Consider the following 21,159-nt stretch of genomic DNA (forward strand, 5'->3'; position numbering starts at 1 on the left):
TGGCTGCTACTGGCCATAGGTCCTGTCGTTGTTCTCAATCAATGACCATGTTGGTTTCTTTTGTCCCCGTGTACCAAAGATAGCTTTGAGGCCCTGATGAGGTACCACTACATCTCAGACAGGAGACAATGGCATTACCTATGAGAGACCCTTATCGATCCATACATCCTTTGAACATCACATACCCTCCTCCACTGCTAACAATGTCTTGTCACACGTGACATGGTAAAGATATGAATACATGATAGATGTGTGTAGCTACAGGTTGCCATGGTGCTACAATGTTAAAAGGACACAAGCTTTGGGTGCATGGTCAATAAATGTATGACATCTAATTATTGTTCAGCTCATTCATTGGCATATTTGGCAAAAGTAAGTAAGTAATATTATCATAACATTTATCAATTCATAAAAATACAAAGATATATGGAATAACGTTATAATCCTGCATATTTTCATCAAAACTTGATTAATTCCTAACAAGTGAATCAACAGAACTGAAAAAGCTTCCACAGTACACATCCTTAGGCTTCTTGTTCCTAAGCTGCTGCCGGTCCCGACCATGCATATAAAACAGCTATATGAAGACTGTCATACAATAAATTTCTAATTACTGGAAGGTATCATTTAGAGTGAGGAGAAAGAGTACAAGTACAAGTTAAGACAGGGACGTACGTCTGAGACATAGAGACGGTCCAAGCCAACACTATCTATCTACAACTTGCCTCGGGGTGAACAGAAATACATAATTGAGTTGAAAAAAACATTTGTGTATCATGGAGGAGATGGTGCAATGTCATCCCAAGAATAATAAGAGTGTGCCTTGAGCAACCCTGAATAAGGTGCAATTTTATATGTCAGCCCAAATCTTGTCTATCAGTCTGTGAGGCTTTTTACATCCCTCGAGACAAACTTTGTTTATCAAATAAAAACACAACGCTATCTTAAAAGCCTAGAGTGAATACTGTGATGAAATAATTTAATTGACTACTAAAAACACTCAACACTCAAGAATCACCTGTCTTTATTCTCTTGTTTTTATACTATTTATGGTCAGCATTGTTATCTGCACGAGCCATTCAATGTGTTTACATTCAGTAACTACTTCTCTATATAGTATTTTTTAATTGTTAGTGGTGAAGTCCGCCATTGTCATGCTCGTGCTATATTGTTGCACGGTATGCATGATCTAGAAAGGTATAACAATTGGTACAATACAACATTCTATTAGTATGAACCAATTATTGCTCCAACATTGTCAAAGGCAGCAACGGAGCATTACAGCTTGAGTGTATTTAGTGTTTCAGTAGCCTAACTGTAACATTTGAAACAAATTGACGTGCGATTTCCCTCCAACCTCCTCTGAACAACTTGACAGTAATATAAGAACACCACACTTCCTGCACAAAATGTTGCCAGTGAACATGGTCAATTTCTTATTCCTCCATAAAGAATGTAAATTCCATTTATACAAACATACTTTGTATGATAAAGGGTGCAGTGATTAATGCTTCAGTCACTACACCCTTTACTTTGATCTCCCCCCACGTCTGCTAGCCTGGCAGAATACCACAGATCTATATGTCCCCATTTAGAAACCCATTGACTAATGTCGGAGAACAGAAGTCCAAGTCTGTGCCAGAATGTGAGTCTGGACCCTTTGTCTTCACTACAGTAGCTATTGGAATCTTAACAGGTTCAGAATAATTCATTGGAGACATTTGATTATCCTTTATTATATTATGTTTACAAGGCACTAAACATTGCTCTGAAGCAGGTCACCCTCTATATTGGCTAAACTGAAAATCGGATTTACTTCACTGCACTGCTTGTCAGTTTCTGACATCAAGTTATTAAAAGTCTCGAGTTGATTAAGTCTGGAGTCATATTTGGAATACGTTGACACACACTTAATAGCCTCCCATTAATCTCTGCAGGGAGAAAGTGACTGCTTGGAGGCTGAGCCTTTGATACTGAAATAATAAGTCAATCATTTGTGTTAAAATGCTTTTTATTTTTTGAGGCGATTGCAAGGCTTGCACAAAAACCATACTTCTCTGAGAATACAGATCAATAGCATTCATGCAACTGGAGACGCACATACACTATTCAAAAGTCATTAATATTAACAAGATGAAATGATTCGCATTCCAATATAAATAAAGCATGTGGTCAGTTATTGCTTTGTTTAAGGACACTTTGATGCAGCAAGACAAATTCACCATTCCAGAGATTCAAACTGTGACCTTCCTTCGCCTTCTCTCTGCCACCTGCTCCCCATGCACTCCAAATGGCTCAAACTGTCCAAATCTGAGAGTGTTAGGTTGTTGAACTGCAGGAAAGGTTACAGCCAGGAATAATTCAGGACAATCCAAACTGTCATAAATGGTATTGTCATTTAAGGCCAGTGTGAAGGTGGACAAACCTTTACACTGGCCTTAAATGACAAGACATCAAGACATTCTATGTGAAAAGTTGCATAGAAGTTTTTCAAGTGCAAACCTGAATAAAGCCAAAGCTATCACAAATCTTTAGTCTTGGATCAGCTTTAAAACTATTGTTACCATTTTGTTAAAGCTGCAACAATCAGTGTTTCTATATGAACAATTCATCGAATGGCTACTTCGATAAAACGTGAAAGTGATCGCTCGTATTTACAAACAGAGATTGATTACTTAACTATGGTGCATTTTATCGTCTCTCAGTCTCTTGTTTTGGTTTTCCTGCCTGCACTTCTCTCATTACTCTTGTTAAATCCACTGTACTCTACATTTTTGGTCCCAGAGTGGTTAAAAAAGTCTTGATGATGTTTCCATCCCAATATTACCTGATGTTAAACTCAGCATAGCAGAGATATGGACTCCAGTCATTGTGACTTGGAATGACTCAAGTCTGACTTGCAACTTGACGTGACAGAAAATAAATAACTTGAGACTCCACTTGGACTTGGAAGTTAAAGACTTGTGACTTGACATGATGACTTGAATGACTTGTCTGTGTGCATTTAATGTTTTCAGTTTAAATTATAGTTAAATATAAAAAATGCAAGGGCACACTTGGACCGACATTTTTGTATTACTGGATGACTAAACGTCTTGCGATGCTACGTGGTAGACTATGGACTATGTCTATGGTCTTTTATTTGATAATGTTGTAGTCTAGCTGTCAGTATTTCACTGTTTAAAATGAATGGGGAGGAAATATGTTTTTTGGATTGACAAGAAATGTATCAATAAATTAGCTTTTAAAATGTTTTCCTTTTTTTAATTTCATTTATTTCACTGAATAGCAATAATTATAATACAAATACAATTAATTGGCGGAAGTGACTTGACTTTGGACTTGACTGGCCTTAACTTAGGACTTGACTCGACTTGACCTAACCTGTGACTTGACTCACCTGATCTCCGGAGAACTTACTCTGAGGTCTAACATTGGGTTTATATTGGAGTTAGTTGAAAGCCTAACATAACATAACATGTTAGTATTTGATGACCTGGAAATGAGACCGGGCTGCACATATAGGTAAAAATGCAGATGCTTTGTTAAGGCCCTTGTCTTTTCAGTTTGTATCATGCATTTTTAATGCAAGTTAGCAAATACATTTGCAATCAATCAGATCAAAATCATATAACTCTACACTGTCATTTATATTCTATATGATGTTTAGGAGGAATCTTACATTCAGCCTGATATTTTTTGATAACTTTGGAAACTTTCCAAACTTTCGAAAAGACATCACATTGAGGACCAGCACCATTTTGGGTCCCCGACACGCAGTGAATATTTTGGCAGATCAACCCTTTGGCTTCCGAACAAGAAGGAATGACATCCGCCTTCTCTTGTCTTCCTCATAAGAATTGTGAAGGTCTTTAATTATAATGTGAATGATATTGCAATAAACTAATGGTGCAAAGGGCAAACACCCAGGATGAACAAAGGAAGGCGACCGAATGGTTCACATTCCAGCCAGGTGCTTCGTTCTACGTGTTAATCAACAGAAAAGGAAAATAGAATATGTGCTCCATGGGAGCAACACAAAAGCATAGTAATGTAGCATGGCAAGAGAATAATAAGACGACTAAGAGAAAAAATATAACATAGGAAAACCTGAAGAGCACTTATAACTATTACACAAGCATTGCTGAGTCCCTGCACTGGAGTGAATTGAGATGAGGGTTAACACCTTCTATCTTTTGAGACTATCAACAATGAGAAGTGATTTAATTACAATCTTATTATTACATTTCCCTTACCTAAACTACACCATAGTTGCCATGTGCAGATATTGTAAAAAAACAAGACTTAAAAACATTGGACAAAATGCAGATTTTTGGAGAATCGTCTAACATAGACATTCTTGTCTGGCGATAGAGTTGGAGAAGAAGACACTGATGATTGTGCATGGGGACAGGGACATCTCAGCTACTGTACAGAGACTGCTGCAGCCGCAACCAGGAGACTGAAAAGTAGAGGAAAATGGATAAATGGATGAATGTTTGTCTCTGCATTTGTGTTAGAAATTGAGACTACTAAGTATAGCTCTGCAAATAATATCATAAAAAATGAAATGGATTTCTCACTTTCTGCTCGACTCACACTCCTGCTATAAAAAGCATACTGCCAACAGTTACCACCACAGAAACTCCGAACACTTGATAAAGAAGAAAAAAGATGATTCAACGTTGAGCTAGAATAACAGCCACAACAATAAACAACGTAGAGCTTTAGGTTTAGGAATCACCGATTCAGATCATTGTTACAGTTAGTCACAAAATGTTAGTAACATTGGCCTTTAAAACCTCTTACCGTGTGGACAGCTGGCGGGCCCAGCAGGAGTTTTATTGTGCCATGTGTTGTGTACATTCCATCATGCTGGATGTGTTATTTATTTTTCATTTTTTTGGAAAGCTTACAATCTCGTCTATTTAGATTTTGAGATGAAAATCACAACAGCAGGTACAATCAGCTCCTCAAACTAGCAAGTACACTCAAAATCCAAATCATAACTTTGAGCCCATAAATATCCTCTTTTCAGCAATATAAAAAAAAACGCTCCTGCGCCATTGCCAAATGTCCACATGTTGTTTTCCGGTAAAAAATATATCCACCGTGAACATCGTCACATCGATAAAAGCCCATGAACAGCTGTTGCAATCTGTGAAATTAGCTGATTGATTTTTTACATTTTGTGAATATAAACTGTCTAAACGTAATATCTCGAGCACTAATCACGGTTCAGTCCCTTCCTGGATGTAGGGCGGACTCTTAGCGTTAGATTGACACTTAATTTGAGCCAATCGAAGCTTCCATGGCTTATCTACAACCTTCATGAGCCAATGAGTGTCAACTTGATAAGGAAGTACCAGCCCTCTTCCTTTGTTTACAGGCTGAGCCACCAGCTACCCAGCCTCCCAGTGACGCGCGTATCGTGTATTGTAGACAACGAAATTGTACGTCATATCCTATAATTTTTTTGTTTTTTCAAAATTATATTTATTATATTCAAGTTCAGAAGAAAATACAAAAAAACCATAACAATATTATAAAATGTGTTTATACTTCACTTACTCTGTGACATTACTACCAACAGGGAATATGGGTATATAAGAGTTATCTATGAGCAATACAAATAATATTTTATTAATAAATATTATATCTCCAAATGCACAGCATGTTAAGTTTAAGTTAAGTTTTTATCCTTGTTATCTGAAATTTGAAATTTGAATTTGATAACACTTGGTTCTATGTTTCTATTGTGTATTTCAGCTCGGGACTACCAGCTATACCATCTTCAGACATCTTTTTCAACAAAGAAATTCAGGCGGAGTGTATTTTCTTCAAATCCAGTATATTCAGACCACTATTACTCAGTACCAGAAGCACTTGGAGTGATTCTTCACTGTTTCACAAGAACAAAGAGAGTTATCTTTTGAATGAGACCAAAATCATGCAGCTGGTGCAAATGGTTGAAGAGCAGCTTTCGTTTCGTTTGTAGGTATTTTCGGGTAGATTCGCCCACCTCTTAAGAGGTTAAAGTTGATGCAGCAGGCACAAGTTTCTTTCAGTAATGAGTCTTTCATCGATCTGCACTGTGCACTCACACTACTGGCTAGATAAGCCAAAAGCTTATTGCTTTGGTTTGGGAGTTATTTATCATAGTAATGTCAGGACACTTTGTTCTATACAGAAGCCTTGAGAGGCTAGTGACAGGAAAGATATGCAGGTGATCATATCTACTGTATACATTTATAAAGTCGTTCTTCAGAAAATACTCTATTGTAGGCCGAACGCAAATACAAAATGTGATGAGACTGAAGGGTCCTGGAAAATATTTTTTATTTTCAAATGCTGGTAAGGTGTCCATGAAATCCATGAAATAAAACAAACACACAGTATTTACCTAAACAGATAGAAAAATTGATACAAACAGAATCATTGGAGCCCTTTCATTTCTATCACAGAAATACACAGCTCGTAGAACAATTCTTCTACAGATGAAGAAGAGACATTGAACAAATACAAGTTCTTAAAGACATCCAAACACTTTGACATGGGTTTAGCTTATTTTACAAAATAACAACACAGATAGCATGTGCTTTCCTTTAGATTGTAAAAGTTGTGTACACATTGGCCAGAACAAACATGTTATATGACAGGTCAAACCTGCACAGACAGACACTTCTGTAACACACAGACCTACAGTAGTAGTTGAGAATACAGTATGCAACAATACAAATAATAAAAAATAAATAAATAAATAAATAAATAAATAAATAAATAAATAAAAAAAATAAAAAAAATAAAAAAATAAAAAAATAAATAAAATAAAATAAAATAAAATAAAATAAAATAAAATAAAATAAAATAAAATAAAATAAAATAAAATAAAATAAAATAAAATAAAATAAAAAAAATAAATGATAAAATAAAAAAAATATAAAATCTACTTAGAGAAGGTCAAGTATTAGTTGCAAATGTGTTTATTTAAACCTGCTTTTACATTACATTACTTACAGTGAACTAACTACAGGGACAGTCTCCCTGGAGCAACTCAGGGTTACGTACCTTGCTCAGGGGTACAATGGTGGCAGCCTGGTATTGAACGCACAACCTTCTGGTGTACCACTACACCAGTTGGCCATCACCACCCCATTTGAACTACTAGATGAGTGGGAATCACCACATCAGGACAGATGCAGTAAATTAACAGTAACACTTACTTTCTAAAACTTTTCTGTCTTTTGGTACTTGTTCTTATCTTTTTTTGCAAAGATACATCCATCTGGGCAATTGGGCTTTAAAGGACCAGTATGTAGGATTTGGGAGGATTTATTGGCAGAAATATAATATAATAATCATAGCTATGTCTTCATTAGGTTACAAGTACTTGAAAGTATTAATTGTTGTTTTCATTAGCTTAGAATGAACCGCCATGTTTCTACACTAGCCCAGAATGGACAAACCTTGCCTTGCAAGGCAGCTGGATTCTCGCGATATCACAAGGTCACCGAAAATCCATCTCATCAGGCATTTTAGCGTAGATGCTGCAATAGCAAATAACTGCATTGAAGCCTTTTTCGATTTCTTCTCCCGACTAACTAATAGAGGGCCTTTATTCATTTTAACATTACTTGAAGACAACTAGTTCCTCTACACTCTTGGAAAGGGAGAGGTGAGCGGAGTGGTATTTAGTTGGTTGCTGCAACATCACAGCTAGATGCCACTTAATCCTACACACTGGACCTTTAACACCTCTATGTCTACCCCAGCCCTACACAGAAACTAGCCAGGCATAGATTGTAGCACACTGAGTTCTACAATGGAGAGGGTGGACAGGGAGGGGACTTAAAACTCAGTTGTCCAAATTAGTGCACAGTGCTATGGTGTAGGAGTACCAGACAGTAGGCACTTGGACACAATTAACCCCTAACCAACAAAGTAACCCATGAATTATGTTGTTATCAATCAAATCAAATGTAGTTATGGTTATAGCATGTAAAATTTAGCTATTTATGGTTTGCCGCTGTGCTTCACAAATAACAGAAATTACATTTGACAATTCTGAACATTTACATTCAACATAAATACATTAATACACACAGTCATTTTGGACCCCAATATTTGCTCTAAAAATGACTAGTACAAAGCTGCATTAATCAATACTTTTTATATAAAAGTTATTTGTGATGACTTATATTACCTGTGCTATAATTGACTCCTCAAAGATGTTATAATGTGATAGCTCAACTGAACGTGTGTCTGTAGTTTAGTGGATGATACAGCAGTGTAAATAATTCTAATTAGTTTGAAAACATTTTCTTTTACTTTGGATTAGTTAAACTTGATTTTGGAATGAAGTGACAGCCGTAGTGGCCGTAGGTCAGTCGCACTCACAAAATCAGTCTGCGCACTGCTGTTAATGACAATTGTCACGTAATGAATGCCATTTGCGCCACGGCAAACCCGTAGTTTGTGTGAACATAACTATGTTGGGTTCAGGTGATGGATGATCGCGTAGTCCATCGGCCCAACCTTATATGCATTTTTTGTTTATAGTAAACAAAGACAATAAAAAACACCAAAAACAAAAGAAAACAATAATGTTACCATACATGTTTTAGTTTGTGTTTATCAAACCACCATGACATCTACAGCAGACTGCAGTTGAGATTTCTAACCTTCCTCCCAGAGTACAGCGTTTGTATGAGGTTATCAAAGGGCTTTAACATTGAATCAAAAGACTGAGTTATCTCTGAAATATGAGCTTTTAGCCCCTTTAAGCTCTTTTCTTTTTACAGCCCCCACTTGAGTCGTTTGGATACGTTTGCATGGCTTGTGTAACATTTCAGCCTGCTCTGACCGAATGGCGTATGAGTAACACACCAATTTCTTAAGTCCTTTAGCGTGTTAACAGTAGGCATGTTTTGCTTTTGGGGGAGTCATTTCACTGCACACAGCAATATTAGATGTTCAGAGCAAGTGCTCCGGAAGTCCAGTGACGTAGAAGAAAGAGCGAGAAAGTACAAGGTGGCTGGGCGAGTCAAACATTCACCAAGAAGAGTGCTACTCTGTCCCGCGTGAAACCAAAATGTTATGTTGTGTATTTACGTAATAAATATTTAACCCAAACCTTGACCTTTTCCTACACCTAACCAAATAATTGTATTTGAATTCACAACATCAACCATGTGTTTAAAACTGTGACGTACCTCCATGTGTGAAGTTGGGAATGAAAACGTCGTTAAATGACAAGCGAAAAGCCTAAAATATGTGACCCGACCTACCAAATGTCCTTAAAGGTGACGTGCTATTTATTGTATGAGATGCATGAGATCATGTTAAATGTCTTTTTTCATCCCTGTTTGAAACCTGCCTGCTGACAGAAGATGAATCAACTTGCTTGACATGCAGGTCCACATGAAAGGTGTTGATATTTGGGAGACGTGTGTGTCGGCACTGATAAGCTCTGATAAATCTAATGTGCACTACCTTGAACACAAACCAGACAGACCAGTGAGCAAAGTCAAAAACTCGCAAGATGTTTTCCCCCAAAACACAATTAAATAGTTGGTGAACATCAAACTTACAACTCAACTTCAATGAGAGAATCATTTTGCTGCAGGTCTGCTGTTGTGTAAACAGGCCATTGTTTGCTGTTACGTTAACCATGACTAACTATTTAGGCGATAATATGTCCAAAAATCCTAAAATATTGTTGAGATCTTCAAGAATTAGGAGGGTTCATATATTGACAGATATGACAGTTTGTAGCAGGAAAACAAGTTGTTTTGTGTTCACCCATATACCTCTATGTCATCACATAGTATGGTAAGCAGAGCACACAGAGCCTTCAATGCAGGAATATCGCCTGGTTATAAAGTCGATATGTTAATATTCTTCTTTCCTTTCATAACCTTGGCATGTGATGCTGAAACACTTCTTTGGATCATTTTTGGTATGTACCAAAACCCTGTCAGAGCTGCAAGTGTGTGGCAGCTTTTCCTTGTTTGAATAAATGTTCTCTGACATAATGCAGTGTTTGCACAGAGTAACCTTATTTTGTGGGTCAGTAGTATCATCAAGGTTCACTGAAGGCAGGGCGGTTATGCATGTGTTATGCAAACTGGATGTTAACACCAAGCCAAAGTCTTGTAAAAGTGTCTTTACCGTGACAGTGTGACACAAGCAACATAAATCAATCAATACAAAGTAACTCAGGGACACAGTCGTGCTTCTCATTCATCTCAGTCCAAATTCAATCACACTGTGGATCGACACGAGAGAGGGAACATCCATCTCTCCGGTCTAGATCTATCATCACTCGTGGAAATGTGAGCATTTTGTTTATTTTTTGCTATCAATGTTTCCCTGTCCGGCTGTAGAGCCAGATTTCATCATATTTAATCAAATTAAAATAATGTTTTTGCAATAGCAATAAAAAAGATCATTTCTGGGGCTGAAAAATCAATACAACTCATTTTGTCACTGAATTACCTCAAATAATGTGCTCAGAAACACCAGTTTGCAACAGCTTTTTAGTCATGTTGCACATAACCGCACATTTACTCACATATTGACCGTCACCACGCGCTTTCACGCTACATCTCCTGAGCCGCATGCGGTCCTGCTAGAGAACAGTGCTGATGGTGTCAAAGTCCTTGCTGATCTGAGAGCTGCTCGGCAGTGACTTGAGGTACTCCAGGTGCCTCCTAGCATCCTCCTGATTGTGTCTCACATAGTAGATGACGTACGCGATCACCATGGTGAACCATCCGAACATGGTGACGAACATGGCCACGTCGGTGGTCTTGTGGTGAAAGTTGCAGAAGTTGATCCCTGAGTCCAGCACCTGGATTACTGGTTTGCCCGCATATTCCTCCTGCACCGCAGTGTGGCAGATCACCTCGTTCACTGTCTCGGGGTCCAGCCGCAATTCCCTCAGCACCTCCTGCAGCGCGCACTCACAGTGCCACGGGTTGTTCGAGAGGCTGATTTTGGCTCGTAGGCGCGCAAATGCCTCTTTGGGGACACTTTGGATGCGATTGTTTGATAGATCCAGAACAAGGAGGCTGTCAGAAACGCCTTGAAAAGCTCCGAGGTCCACCGTTTCAATGTCATTGTTAGACAGGTCCAGCTCCTGAAGATAGTGCAGTTCCTTAAAGGCGTGGTTAGGGATGTGGGTGATGTGGTTGGATGCCAAAAGTAGGACAACAGTATCTCTTGGAAGATCTGGTGGTATGTTTTCCAAGTTTCGGGACATACATTGGACCACAGTCATGCCACTCTTCTCTATGCAGTGGCAGCTCGTGGGACAAGTCATCACTGGTGCACTTACAATGAATAATCCAAAGAGAATGCCCCATAAGAGGGCAAAGCCATCAAAGAGAGGGGATTTCCAGGACATATCAGGCCCTGCTACTTCATGCATATTCAGCAGCGACCTCCCAAAAGTCCTTTCAGGCAAAAGCAATCATAGTTCCGCCCGGTTCTTGGCATTAAATGAAGTTGACTGCAGCTTCATTAGCTTTCAAAATGACAAAATTATCAGTTTATTCAAACCAGCATAAGGACGTATCTAGAGATGAAACTTCAAAATTGATTTGATAGAGTTTTATAGAACCTTTTGAAATAGATTTCAAAAGGGCTTGTCCAAAAATGTAGCTGCTCACTGAGCATATTCCGGCAGGGAACTGTTAATCTCAGGTCTATTGTGACGACGTTGAAAACTTCAGAGTTCGGAGCGGGGCAAGTGACACTGGAATCAGCATGGCATGTTGCGCACTGAAAGAAACAAAGAGGATAGTTTTATTCTTAAACCGAAAATAACAAAGTATTCGTTTTTCAGTGCAACTGAAGATGGCAATAGCATGGCAATCATCCAGACTCTTCTCTAAGTGCACTGGCAAATGCCTCTGTCTTCCCAAATTGAGCTGAGTAAATGCTATTCCCACAGTGTTTACAAAATGAGTAATGTGATTATAGAGAAAAATCCATTTCAGCAAATCTCATAAACCAGGAGGTACACTCCTCCTGGGTGATCGCCAGCATTGTTTCATTCAATTAGTAAAAAATTATTTTGTTCTGCATTGTCTACTATAAGCGTAACATGAAATTATCCTCTGATGCAAGAGCACTTCAGTGCATATCAATATCAATTACATTATTTCATAGCTGGATAAAAAGAAACAATAAAACAGCTCATCTGCCTTTGAGTCCAAACAATGAGGAACATTTACACGGTTATCTCCTTTCAAGCAGGTCTCTCATTCACAGGCTCATGGTAAGAATAGCTGCGGGCTCTGAAATGACTCCATCGGTCCTGCACGAGGATCATCGCTTTAGGACTGCGCACCCTCTGGTGGGCTAAACAGATCACACCATAAACCCCTCGCTGTGTTCGAGGTCATCTACCCCATACAGCAGGTGTCTTCTTCTCTTTTTTATTTCTTTTTTTTCGTTTGTAGTTGGCAAAGGCCTCATAGCTTGAGGCCACACACACACACACACACACACACACACACACACACACACACACACACACACACATACAAAAACAGTCTTAAATAAGCCCCTGCACGTTCTCATCTGTCTGAGCTCAGCAGGAGGTGTGGACAAGATGTGGACATCTACACACCACTACCATAAACTCAAATACTACATTAAGGTTTACACTTCCATAAAGGGCTGTAGCTTTCTGGGCTGTTGTTTCCGACATATATATTTTAATTGTTTCTCTTAGAATGAAATTAGATGGCAAATTGGCTCTTAAATAGGCAACAGATGTTTTCTTCAGAAATGCATAATTTCAATTAATAGATCCACACACAATTAGGAACAATCTGTATGTACCCTAAATAAGATTATTAGGTGTATCTGTAAAGGAAACAAGACCAAAGTCTTGTTTCCTTTACAGATATATATACATATAATAATCTTATTTACAAAGATTTGATAGGTCAAAGATTAGAATGCATTCAGGGTAATGATTCCTAAATGCAGAGTAAGCAGTCACATTGCGTTTTGTTACATTGCAGATTTTAATCACATACACATGTGCTTCAACAAAAACAAACTCACACGGGCTAATGACTTAATTAACAAGTACTAGTTGTGGAGTACTTACCGGGAGTGAGTTTTATCCTGGAATGCATTAATAGCTACTTTTTTTTATCAAGGTATAAAGGGAAAATCGCCGATAGTGCAGCAGCAGTTTGCTCAAATCACATCTGTATCATCGTTGGAAGAAGGCTGAACAGCTGTGAAAATAAAAACTAAAAGGGAAAAAAGTACAGTCAGCTTCCTCAAAGCGTTCACATCTGCGCGAGGGAATAAGGAAGTTCCTAAACAGCACGCGGCGAAGTTATTAAATCTCCGAGAGAAATGATTCATATCTCCAAACGTGGCTATTTTTTGTCTTCTCATGAAACACAGCACGACAGTCCGTCTTGTCGTTGATGATAAGGATGGTGGCGGTGGTGTTCAGGCGAGGTCTAGAGGAGCTGCACCGGTCTGACTTGTCACGCGCCACTCTCTCCGAACCGCGCGCGCACGGCGCCAGAAGGAGTTCCGGCTGCAAGTGGATTGGGACTATGAGGTGTCATATGGACTGCTGTTCTTCTGGCAACTCTCCTCGTCCTTCAGTCCCCACGCCTGTCTGTCTGCCTGACTGTCTGTCCTCCTCCTTGGCTGCCCTGCCTGCACCTCTCCTCTGTTCTCTCTCTCTCTCTCTCCTCTAAGACATTAACCAAACAAACAAGAACACCAAATCTGAAAAATTATTCCTGCATGCAAAACAAGATACAAAAAAGACAAAGTCAAGTCAGTTACTTTTTAAATGACCAAAGGCAAAAAATATAGTTTTTTATGAACTGGTCAGAGAGAGTTTGGGCTGTTCCAAACATGTTATGCTTCCTTAACATGTCTTAATTCACCAAAAGCAACAAATATTTGCCTTGATGTAAGTAATCAATTGTGGAAGTTTCATGGTGATATCTATTAGTTAAGATGTTACCCTATTAATCTGTAATGTCTTTCAAAATTTTACAATACGTATCTATAAAGCCGTTTTCTCTAAATGAGTTGTTTTCCTCATCCTCTGAGCCAGAAGTCTCCACTTCAGTAGCACTTACACACACCAAACATTTCAGTTTCATTCCTATCTATATCCTGAAGGTTTTTATAGAGGGGGTTGTTCATATATCATTCATAGCCTTATTTATACATTTAATTCCTAAAAATACGTTGAAAATGTTTTTTCCTTTTTCTTATGGCTGTTGACAGTATTATCTAAATTATGGAGTGATACAAAGAGATATCCAAAATACCCACTGAAAAACTCTTTGACTAATATGTAAACACAATGAAACAAGAATTGTGAACCTAACTTTATTCAATGTTCAGATTTCTGTTCTGGAAATGTATGCACATTAGCACATATGTAATAAGATAATGCCTAAAAAAAAACATGTCATATGTTGATATCTATTAGTTAATGTTTTTAACCTATACACCTGTAATGTAAAGACAGAACCTGGTGCAACAGTTACACTGGTGTTGTTTTCACCTTTTGAGTCTGTGTGTCCTGATTTGGCCTGACAAAACTCCACAGACACACTTAACGTCCCTTTCCAGAAGTGGCGTTGCTGCTGGTGTGATCCCATCGCAAGATTGTTTCTTCTTTGATACCTAAATAGGGCTCTTAAAAGTTTTTCAATAAAATATTCCTAATATTTTTAACAATGTTTCATAAAATCTAGTGACAAAGTCATAACTAGTAAAAAGAGATTTTTGGAATCAATTATTGTAACCCTGCCGGCCTCAAGACCTTATCTCACACTGTGCTGCATTGATTATTTTAATCCCCCCCAAGTGCAGTATCAAACCGAGGGGATGTTAGGGAATTAGGCAGTACAGCAGTGGATCAAGATGTCAGCCTGGAGGTCGGCTCTGTATTCTGTTGGTAATTGCTGTGGAATCTGTGGAGGCATATTCCACACTCACAAACTGCATGCAAAGTAGGTTACATGTTTTTTTATAAGAGATTTTTATGCATTTGTTATAATGTGTACCTATAGGCCTACTTATTAACTGGAGGAGTGTCAACGCCACAATGAGTGCAATTTGTATCAGTATTGTAATTAAGGTCAGATCCCATGTGACTTCCACAGATTGACTGTACATGACCGCACATGCAATGAAACATTGACTCATTATTTCATTTAATTGCTCTGTAGCTCAATCTTACAGTTGGTCATGTAATACACTGTTAGTTTCACATTAGTGCAGGTTATTAACAGCACAGCGTCACATCAATCTTGCAGATAACCTTGACGAGAAAACACAAGAAATCAGCAAATATGGGCTAAGAAAAGTGAGTTTAACCCACCGCTTCACTTCCATTTGCTGTCACCCATGTGATTCAAATGTAGGTCAGCTGGTCCCAATGTTCCAGGTGTTATTTGAGGTACGGAGGAGTTCAGGTTTTTCAAGAGGCATGATGAATAGGGCTATATGTGGCACTACTGAACTCCTTGAACTTAAAGTAGAATAGTAGCCTATAATATAATGCATTTGGGATTTGGGGTAACCAACGTTAGTCGTGTCTTTAATTTGTTTGACATATTTAGCTGTTTAATTGTCTAATAATGACCACACCACAAAACTTATGCTTCGAAGAGAGTCACAAAGCAGCACTAATCTATATTTCTATATTAGCGATGGATCACAATGACTGTGTGTAGTGTGAAACAGTTCACTTGTTGTGACAAACATATAATTATCTCCAACTCTGCAGTTCCCCTCAGCTTCACAGAGTTTTAGCATCTCTTTTTGTTTTTATTGCCCGCAACTTTATTGTTTTGCTTGAGCCTCAACGCTCTCATAAACATTGTTTCCAACTGCAGCGCACAGTTTTCAGCTGTATAAATAATGAGCTCTGATATGGTACCTGCCCAGTACCAAACAGCAGACAGACAAAGTTACCGACCAACTGGTGAACATAGTTTAGCAGCTAAACAGCTGAATATGTAAATATCTACAGATAGAGAACAATATATATACTTTTAAAAAATATATATAAATAGTAGTAAATATAATGACAACTATACTTATATTAACATTATTATTATTATTATTATTATTATTATTATTATTATTATTATTATTATTATTATTATATAATACTAATAATACTAATAATGCATGCAGTATATCATTTTCTTATATTATGTTGCAGTGCACTCTGCAAATTTTGCATAAAACACAAACGGTAGGCCTACACACATCCTGATATCAAGGTTACACAGCTGTAGTTGTGGAAGTCCTCAACAGAAGCAGTTCTGTGCAATGATCTGCAGAGCAAAGACATGCATTTTGTATTAACCACTTCGATATGTAATAATGTATTTCAAAATGTGGAAACATGTGTTACATATTGTGTTCAGGCTGTTTATTACAAAATGCAAACTTGACATTTGTTAGACATTTTGTCTAGTTATTACATAATGAGGTGTTATTACATAATGTGTTGTAACATACCAATTTATTATTATTTGAACCTGTGACGCATCATAACCATAACTTTAGGGAGTAAAAGAGGCCAAAATCTAGTTAAATGATGCAGTAAAACCAACAACAACACCCACAGACTGGTGGCAAGCTAAACTGGGAGTCATCATGGTGGGAAGCAGGGAAGCTCCAGGCAGAAAGAGCAATTCACAGTGCCAATCTGGCTTATTCGCCAACATTCAGAGTTTACAGGCTTTGAATGCCACACAGCTTTATTTTTGTCTGTTTCCTCCTTTATATACCACACATGGCCGCTAATCATCACTGATCCATCATTCACACAAAGGACGACTCCAGCAGACATAAATATGCTAAATTAGATTGAATAAGCCTGAAATTGTTGAATACAAAAAAAAAACAACACAAGCAGCTGGAGGAGGGATTTTATCTTAAGATATATCTGCTGAGCTTGATGATTCTCACACGAGAGTACGCAGACATTCACATGCACATCTTTATGCTCTGTCTGACTGGATAGAGGTTATACTAGTGGTTTCATTCCGCTAAAAGCACACACCTACTAAGTCAGTAAATGTGAGGACTGTGGCAGTCAGATAAAAGGATACCGAGGTCAGGAATTTGGAGCGCAGGTGTTCTGAGAGCAGCAAAAAAAGACCACGCATATGCTGCCAGAGAGATGCAGCAGGTTTTCCACGTCAGCGACTTGAGCTAACCTTCCTCAATCAATTCAAGGTAGCAGGCAAAGGAACTCCAGGGTTGGAGGAGACGCAAGTGAGCGGCTATTCATCTAGATGAACAACAGCATTACGTTTACCTCCGTATGAATTTCTTGTAATTAATGTAGCCACAGAAGAATTTCCACTATGTCAGGATTTTGTTTTCTTTCTACAAAAGGATGTTTTGTCCTAAATGCTTAGTGTTTGAGGCAGGTCGGTGGGATACTGTGAATTTGATGGTATTATTCCACATTTGTCTCATGATTAAAACCCTGGTGAGTTTGTTCTAATGATCATCATTTATTCATATTATGAGAACAAATTTGACTGGTCCCTTCCTATAATTGCCCCTGGGACAACCAATAAAAACTCAGAACACAAAACACATTCATCCAACTCCACCGGGAGCCAGGGAAGATGGACCGCTGATGTATGACCAGTTGGTTTTGACACAGAAGATAAAGGACTGAAGTGCGATGTGTGCGTTTGTGTGTGTGTGTGTGTGTGTGTGTGTGTGTGTGTGTGAGTGATGGCATGGAAGAATTTACTCGGCAGGCAAAAACCACAGGTCCAGTTGTCACCAGGGGGCCTCATCCTGTTCACCCGCTCCTTAATGAATCTCCAAATGCTTTAGAAGAGACAAATTACCCACGTCCGCTGCCTCCAGTCAATTCAACCTCTTGTCGCCTACTAACTTATCCAAGTGTATCACATTAGATTTACTCTGACAAAGTAAATTCATCTCTTTTGAAGGGGGGTCAAGATACTGATGAGTTGAGGCTTTAGTTTTGAACAATTCATCACAATTACGTGGGGACTGTAGCAGTGTCCGAGGGAGCGGAGCATCAGCAGATAATAGCAGCCACAGGTGGGGAGGTGGGTGTCTGATTAGTTGCTGTAATATGTCTAGAGCTGTCTGTGTGTGACAGGATGACGTGTCATAAAACAAATTGTACCGATGCATGATACGAAGATCATGATTTATCATCTGACATTGTGCCTTGTTATTAGACGTTATAAATGATGCTGAACATGTGTTGTATATTACTAAACCAGATGTACAATTTACACAAAGTGCATTCTGAAAGTTTATAAGACACCTTTACTTTTGTCACACTTTTTTATGTTGTAGCCTTAAGGCCTTTACACAGCGAGAGTGTGACAGATAAACGGCACGAAAATACGAAATCGTTGCCTGCAAATATTATATGTCTAGGGCTTTTATTGTGAAAGGTAAGAACGGAAGGAGTTACTCTGGTATGCGCTGCTTTTGTCACTTGATTTGAACAGTTGAAGCCTCACATTATCCTTAGTTAAACATTGGAATATATAAGTGTATTATATCTCCAATCCCTTACACTGAATTCACATTATGAAAGGATTCCTTAATGGACAGTATGAACAGGAAGAATGATCACAGCAAGCCTCACCGGTTTCAGTGCTCCTATTGGCACCTGACTATTGTTTTAAGACAGACTTGAGAAATTGTGAAACTATCCTTTAATGGCCAGAATCAGTGCCCAGAAAGTCCATCATAGTAACATATGTGTTTAAATTAATCCTCAGAGGTAAATAAATAATTATTTTACAATCATTTCAGACAATAAGTCCATGCCATAATATGGAGCCTTTTCTTGCAATAGAGAAAAAAATGGGAAATGACTGTTTACGAAATACACCTTGACTGTGAGAAATAAACTGGTCCAGCTGAAAATGAGCATTTTATCCATCATATCATGCCCGCTCTGACAATTATTGTTACCATATCTTTGCATCTGTAATAATTATAATCCATAGTGCCCTAATCACCCTAACCAGGTATCATAACTTAACTAGTTGGATGTCAAAGCAGTAAGAAACCATGACAAATATTGTCCAGTCAGTCCTTTCAGCACTCTGCCTATGGACCGTGTAGTTTGGGTATTATTTCTTCACCTTTGTGGACATATTGCTTCTGGCAAACCAATATAATGGCTGGAAAAAGTCACATGTAAAGATATAAACTGCTACTACTTTTTTTTCTCTTTAATATTATCAACGATTGCCCTGAAGAGACCAAAACTAAGAATGAATTCATGCTATTAACAAGTATTGTCGGGAGTGACGTGACCTGATATAGCCTGTGTCTCTGTGTGTGCCACATCCTCCATTCCCACACTCCATACAGTAACTTTTAAATGAATCTGTTTGTAGTCATTGAATGCCAGTGGCCCTGGTTTTCTCTTTTGCAGGTGTCACAGCAGATGCCAAGTCTATATTCAAACTCTTTAACACAAAAATCAAATCCTTGAAATCAAAGCATCATTCGTGTTGCCAATCAAAGTGACTCCCCCATAATCGTCAAGGTTATTTCAGTGTCACGGTATAGCAACAAAGCAAGTTATTTGTGTCAGATGAAGTACTGCGCTGAAACTGAGCTCTGAGGATAAGCATCACTTGTAAGGTTTCTCTCCTAAATGGTAAACAGCAGAATGGAGTGAATACCTTATGAGGAACACTGTATCACACTACCTTTTATATACCATCCACACTTGTTTTATTTATTTAATTATTGAATATTGTTAAACAATTATACATTATTTAATCAATACTCCTCATTTTTACAACTCTATAGAAAGTTGCAGCACAAGAAATTCAACTTTCAGTGAAAAAAAGGTTTTATGGGAACACAAATGTTGTGGATAAATTAAGTATTATAATAAGTTGTATATGTTGAAGGATCAGCATCATCACTTTCTATATACACAGTGAGGAAGACTTTGGTTGCCTCAAAGCCCCATATAAGAGCATGAATTATTCACAAGTTAAATTACCTACTTGCATTCCATGCTCTTTTGGTAAGAACTAATCTAAACCCAAGGGTGGATTCATTTCCTACACAGTATGCCTTGAGATTTGCTCTGAGACTACTCAGGAAAGCTGTTTGTCTTTTAAGGGGCAGAAGGCAAATGACAGAGAAGAAAATGTGACGTGATGAAAGAAAGTCTGTCTTAATGAGATGAGTCCTTTCACAGTTTGACCCTGAAGTCTTCTGAGTTCCCAGCACTAAGTGCGTCCACTCTTATAATACAAAACAACAGATTTAGGACACGTATTTATTTGACTTTAAATAAGCAATAAAAACAAAAGTAGATTCTCAGCATCATCCATGTCTGATGACAGGCTAATCTCACTTCATCTCTGACTTGTTGTCATGACGCCACCACTAGCATCACCAGTTAAAAGCCTTTAAGCAAAGCTAGAGGGGGATTGATTTCAGTGTGTGTTTTTAATTATTAATGGGTTTAAAGATGCCCTGAAAGGTCAATGGAAACGGTCAAGTTCAAATGCTCAGGAGGAAGTCATATGATGAGAGCATTAATAGAGGTCCTCTTAGCTCTATGGAGCGTTTTAATGTCGTTCAGCTCATTGTTTTGGTTTAACAAACCCACAACTTCGGCTCATTCTCCCCCTCAATGTTATCAGCTGCAGCAGGCAGCAAAGGGTCTAAGAATCCACTGCCAATCCAGCACCAAACAACAGACAGACAATGTTAGCAAATACCTGTTGAACATAGTTCAGCATTTAGCAGTATAAGAAACAGATATTTTTGTTAGGGAGTTAGTTGAAACCAAAACAAAGTTAACGCTACTCCGGTTGTTCTGCTTGTGGATATCTCCTGCACTGTAAAGTGAGGCCTATAGGGAACCAATCCAAACACTGATGGTGTCATTATTCTACGTCAATAAAGCGGTATATGTTCTTTTATCTTTCAATTTAATTATTTAACTGACAAACGTATTTTGACTTGACAGTTTCATAGAAACACATTGTAACATCTGCAAACCCTGCTTATTACTAGATGTGTGGGGTTTATTGTGGGAGACCATACAATGATTGCTTTATTCTATTTTAGGTTCCTCACATGTCTTGA

General features: G+C 38.2%; 1 protein-coding gene and 1 long non-coding RNA gene across 2 annotated transcripts; both read right to left on the reverse strand.

Annotated features, from left to right (window-relative positions):
• Nucleotides 1-2,495: 2,495 nt before the first annotated feature.
• Nucleotides 2,496-4,861, reverse strand: LOC115026663 (uncharacterized). The gene is made up of 3 exons (XR_003834307.1): nucleotides 4,810-4,861; nucleotides 4,584-4,654; nucleotides 2,496-4,462 (listed from the first exon to the last, which is right to left on the reverse strand). It is a non-coding gene; the product is annotated as an uncharacterized LOC115026663 (long non-coding RNA).
• A 5,769-nt stretch (nucleotides 4,862-10,630) lies between these two features.
• Nucleotides 10,631-11,431, reverse strand: lrrc3 (leucine rich repeat containing 3). Its single transcript, XM_029459534.1, has one exon. The coding sequence runs from the start codon at nucleotides 11,429-11,431 to the stop codon at nucleotides 10,631-10,633; it is 801 nt and encodes a 266-aa protein (XP_029315394.1).
• Nucleotides 11,432-21,159: the final 9,728 nt, after the last annotated feature.

This window comes from Cottoperca gobio, chromosome 21 (genome assembly GCF_900634415.1).
Source record: "Cottoperca gobio chromosome 21, fCotGob3.1, whole genome shotgun sequence".
Taxonomy (NCBI): domain Eukaryota; kingdom Metazoa; phylum Chordata; class Actinopteri; order Perciformes; family Bovichtidae; genus Cottoperca; species Cottoperca gobio.